The sequence below is a fragment of the Anneissia japonica genome, unplaced genomic scaffold (genome assembly GCF_011630105.1).
Source record: "Anneissia japonica isolate Jap-2015-1 unplaced genomic scaffold, ASM1163010v1 scaffold15347_len18023_cov116, whole genome shotgun sequence".
NCBI classification, from domain to species: domain Eukaryota; kingdom Metazoa; phylum Echinodermata; class Crinoidea; order Comatulida; family Comatulidae; genus Anneissia; species Anneissia japonica.
The window spans coordinates 2491-8026 of NW_022719367.1; the positions used below are offsets into that span (position 1 = coordinate 2491).

The following is a 5536-nucleotide window of genomic DNA, read 5'->3' on the forward strand; positions in this document are numbered from 1 at the left end:
TCGTTCGTTGTTTAGTAAGGCAGTAATGAAGACAAGATAATATAATTATGGTAGAGTTGTTTATTCAGTCTAAGCAATGCAGCAAGTGAAGTCACACCTTGAATCATAGCCATAAAATATGTAATAGTATATCATTACTCAGTAGCTTTGGTATGTATGGGTACTGGTTAGGATAGGTTGTCATGGTAATTGAATAGGAATCTAACCTGTTACCTATACAGTAGTTTCAATCACTATGTTTATTGTATACTGGATATCATTACATCTTCCCTCTTTTGAAATTAAAATATTTTATTTTACTACAGTTCATGCAATTGAGTTTATAGGAGTATTATACTTAATTATTATTTATTTATTTGTGATTAATATTTAATTATATAATTACAGTGCAATAATATGCCTATAATAAGTTTGTAAACGGTTGTCTATATACATGACGTTTAGTTAGTAACGTAGTCATCCAAGTATGCTGGTCGTCGAGTGTGTCGTTTGGTCTATTATATGTATTTCGGTCATTTCTTTCATTTGTAATACGTGTGTAATCATCTGATTCATCGTCGTCATTAGCCAATGATATGCCTTCTATTTCGTCTATACATATCGTTTCCACATTTTACAAGATAAGATCTATGTGGCAGTGATTTATGTATTTATATGCCAATTTTGTTGCACAACTTAGACAGACATTGTACATAGATTCTAACTTTCTGTCCATATTTAAGAGTTTCTAGAGTTTTAGAATGTTTGTTATAGTTGCGCACTTGTTTGTGCTTCAGTTCATCCTTCTTTATATTGATAATCTTTGGTTTAAGTGCAGACTTATTAACCGGAAGGATTGATCTGATTTTTCTAGAAAACATCATTTCTGCTGGGCTAAGCCCATGTCAAGTGGTGTAGCACGATATACTTGCAATGCTAGCTATGTAAATTTCTTCCTTAGTTTCCGTGCATTTTTTGATCATCGCTTTAACAATTTAACTGCATTCTCAGCCTGACCATTAGATTGAGCAAAATATGGACTTGATGTCGTTTGGTTGATGTTCCAGTCATTGGTGAATTTCTGGAATTCTTCACTGGCAAATTGAGGGCCATTGTCAGACACAAGAAACATTGGCATACCATGCACTGCAAACCAGGATTTCAGTATGTTTATCACGGCTGTTGAGGATGAGCTCCTTAGTTGACCAATTTCGATGAATTGCGAGTAGTAATCTACACCAACAATGTAATTGTTATTTACGATAGTGAAGAGATCGATTCCAACTTTTTGCCATGGTTGATTACTGTTGTCTGGATATCATTGGTTCTTTGGGTTGCATGGGTTGATGTTTCTGGCAGGTTGGACATGACTTTATGCTTTTTTCAATGTCCATGTTTATGTTTGGCCAGAATATGACCTGTCTGGCTCGTCTCCTGCATTTTTCAATTCCTTGATGTCCAGTGTGTAATTTACTGAGCATTTCATTTCTCATGTTGCCAGGTATTATGATTCGGTCACCTTTGAATACTAGATCACCTTTAACTGGCAGCTCATCACGATAGTTCCAGTAATCTCTCGTCCTCTATCTCCTATGTATGTCATTAAATAGTTGACTTTTTTGTATTTCTGTCTTAGTATCTAAAGGGCCATCAAACGTGAACTGGCAATGCTGTTTAAACCTTTTAAATTCATGCAGTAAATCTGGCGATGCCGAGTCCATTGAAGGCTTATTTTTAGTGGCCATCGTAAATGTGTGAAAATTGAACGTACTCACAGACTTTTTATATATTCACCAAAACATGAGAGTCCACAGATCCAAAGAAACAGAGGTCTAAATTAATATTCCAGTGAAAGTAACAGTCAATGAACATAACAAGTATTTTCACAGGTAAAAATGATCCTGGGTTCTATAAGTTCTGACACCATGTAACGTTTCATTCGTTGTTTAGTAAGGCAGTAATGAAGACAAGATAATATAATTATGGTAGAGTTGTTTATTCAGTCTAAGCAATGCAGCAAGTGAAGTCACACCTTGAATCATAGCCATAAAATATGTAATAGTATATCATTACTCATGCTTTGGTATGTAGGGTACTGGTTAGGATAGGTTGTCATGGTAATTGAATAGGAATCTGAATAGGAATCTAACCTATTACCTATACAGTACAGTAGTTTCAATCACTATATTTATTGTATACTGGATATCATTACATCTTCCCTCTTTTGAAATTAAAATATTTTATTTTACTACAGTTCATGCAATTGAGTTTATAGGAGTATTATACTTAATTATTATTTATTTATTTGTGATTAATATTTAATTATATAATTACAGTGCAATAATATGCCTATAATAAGTTTGTAAACGGTTGTCTATATACATGACGTTTAGTTAGTAACGTAGTCATCCAAGTATGCTGGTCGTCGAGTGTGTCGTTTGGTCTATTATATGTATTTCGGTCATTTCTTTCATTTGTAATACGTGTGTAATCATCTGATTCATCGTCGTCATTAGCCAATGATATGCCTTCTATTTCGTCTATACATATCGTTTCCACATTTTACAAGATAAGATCTATGTGGCAGTGATTTATGTATTTATATGCCAATTTTGTTGCACAACTTAGACAGACATTGTACATAGATTCTAACTTTCTGTCCATATTTAAGAGTTTCTAGAGTTTTAGAATGTTTGTTATAGTTGCGCACTTGTTTGTGCTTCAGTTCATCCTTCTTTATATTGATAATCTTTGGTTTAAGTGCAGACTTATTAACCGGAAGGATTGATCTGATTTTTCTAGAAAACATCATTTCTGCTGGGCTAAGCCCATGTCAAGTGGTGTAGCACGATATACTTGCAATGCTAGCTATGTAAATTTCCATAAAATATGTAATAGTATATCATTACTCGCTTTGGTATGTAGGGTACTGGTTAGGATAGGTTGTCATGGTAATTGAATAGGAATCTGAATAGGAATCTAACCTATTACCTTTTACTGTAGTTTCAATCACTATATTTATTGTATACTGGATATCATTTAACAATCTTTATTATTGAACATGTGGTCACTAAATGATAGAATAAAAGTACAATCTTGGTATAGCTACGGTACATCGGTATTTGCTAATTTTATTTATGAGTATATAGTCAATTAATGCCAGCATAATATCAAACACAATAAAATATAATTATAATATATCGCACCTACAACAATCATTAGAGTCATCGCAGAAAACGTGTTTACAAATATATTTTTCATTACTCCATAACAATAGCAACACAATCTAATTCTTTAGATTAGAATGCCGTGTACTACTGTCTTAGTGTTACTTTAAAAAAAAAATTCCTAATATTGGAAAGGGACCCCACCCCCTTCTCGGTGCTTCGCACCTCGCATCTAATTCCTAATATTGGAAAAGGACCCCCCCCCCGCAAAATTCATCCTAGATCCACCCCTGAAGCTGTCATTAAATTAGCCAAATAACCAAATTCTAATAAAAGCTGAATTTTGCTAAATACTGTAATACAACGAAGCCAACCTCCGACTAGGTCTAGAGGTCGACGCCGAGAAGCTCGGACAAAGTTTTGAAACTGACATATTTTGTTTATTACTAAAACCTATAATTCGTGAAAATTCTATTTTAAATTTCCATTCTTTTGAGAGTTGTCTAGGGCACTGAAAATGCCGAAATTCATGACGAATTCGTAAATATCAGATTATTTTTAATCTTTGTGTCAAGTGTCTAAATTTGTACATTGGTATGTATGTTCTTTTTTCTACTACATCTGCTACAATATACGTCATAAAATGCTCGTCTGAAATTATAATTCATTCCATTATATATCACAGGATTTACCGATGAATTTATATAAAACATTAAATGGTAAATATTTATTGGTGAATTGTTTAATTGTGCAATACCGTTCCTAAATAATACCACATATATGTAAAATGGTGCATTGCAAACAATAACAACAAATACTGTCAAAAAAACTTTAAATTCTGATTTCGATGTTGGTTCTCTTCCGGTCGACCTAGTTGCTATACTTCGCGACTTCCGCAGAGACATCAGCATCGCCGTGTAAAGAGCTACAATGATCACAATCATCAACACAGTGAGTGTTATAGTTACGTACCAATGAATTACATAGAATTCGTACCATCTAAGAACACAGTATGTAAAAGTATTTGGCAAAGTATCGACAGCAATGCGAGGCCAACTTAATTCGTACATGAGTGTACGTTCCCCAACCAGAAAATATACATTCCAAGACAAACCTAAAAACCAGATGATGCCACAGATCTTTATAGACCTGGAACAAGTCCCGAATCCACTTTGTTTGAACTTAAAAGGTCTGCAGATTGCCATATAGCGTTCAACGGACAGCCAGAATATTGTTAAGAGTGCCACACCTACCCCTGCATTCTCGAGGAAGGTAATTAGTGGACAAAACCATTTCGGTGTTTCACCAATGTCATATATATCAATTACCGGACTTTTAATATAAGAGTTCCATATATAACCAGATGCAGTTATTAGGAACAACGTATCAGCTATTGCTAAATTTGCAAAGTACATGTTGACAGGTGTGTGCATGCAGTTTTTACTTGCAATCACGATAATTGTCAATACGTTACCAATGATACCGATGGTGACCACGATAGGCATAATGATGGGGATGATAACTTTGTCCAAATCCGTATACAATAACGTTTCTACGAAATCAAACCAATATGAATAGTAGCTAATTGAGTAGTCACTGTCTTCTATCGGAACGTTTTTGTGTGATCCGGTATTGACACCTGACATTCTGCCGAAGAAATCAGTAGTATTGCTGCAGAAATAACAGTGAATAAGAATACAGTTAATAATTACTTTCGAGAATTAAATATTTCATACTTGTGTTATTAAAGATAATAGTAATAAAATAATAACAATAAAATAAAAATCATAATAATAGTAGTAGTAGTAGTAGCATTTGTAGTAGTAGTAGTAGTTGTTGTTGTTGTGATGGTGGTGGTGGTAGTAGCAGTAGTAGTGGTAATGGTGGTAGTGATGGTAGTGGTAAGTAGTGGTAAGTAGTAGCAGTAGTAGTATAGTACCATAAATACCTGCCTACCTTGTCAGTTTAGAGCTCTCTGTCCTCTTTTTATCAATAATCTTCCAAATTGAGAGCTGACAGTAGTTTCAAATTATATAGTACTCATTGTTTAGCCAAATGTGTTTAGTAGATTATATTTATTAACAATTCATATGAAAAAGGGCAAGTAGCCGACAGTCTCTTGACTAATGTAACTAATACATTTACCATCAACGTACTATGTTGTGATTATGGAACGCCTTTCAAGCAACAACTCGATGATAAACAGTGAATGATGATGATGAAAAAAAAAATAAATCGTCGATGATGAATTGTAAACCGTCGATGATGAAAAAGTGAATCGTCGATGATAAACAGTTAATCGTGAACTGTCAGTTATGAAAAAAAATTGAATCGGCGATGATAAAAATAAAGTGAATTGTCGAAAATAAAATAAGGAATCGTCGATGATA

General features: G+C 33.9%; 1 protein-coding gene across 1 annotated transcript; it reads right to left on the reverse strand.

Annotated features, from left to right (window-relative positions):
- Positions 1 to 3462: 3462 nt before the first annotated feature.
- LOC117110883 (neuromedin-U receptor 2-like) lies at positions 3463 to 4651 on the reverse strand. Its single transcript, XM_033253714.1, has one exon. The coding sequence runs from the start codon at positions 4649 to 4651 to the stop codon at positions 3725 to 3727; it is 927 nt and encodes a 308-aa protein (XP_033109605.1). The 3' UTR covers positions 3463 to 3724.
- Between the last annotated feature and the right edge of the window lie 885 nt (positions 4652 to 5536).

What these genes read in the sequence shown, in the direction of transcription:
- LOC117110883 (XM_033253714.1), bottom strand. Translation starts at nt 4,651, where the DNA reads ATGCCTATCGTGGTCACCATCGGTATCATTGGTAACGTATTGACAATT.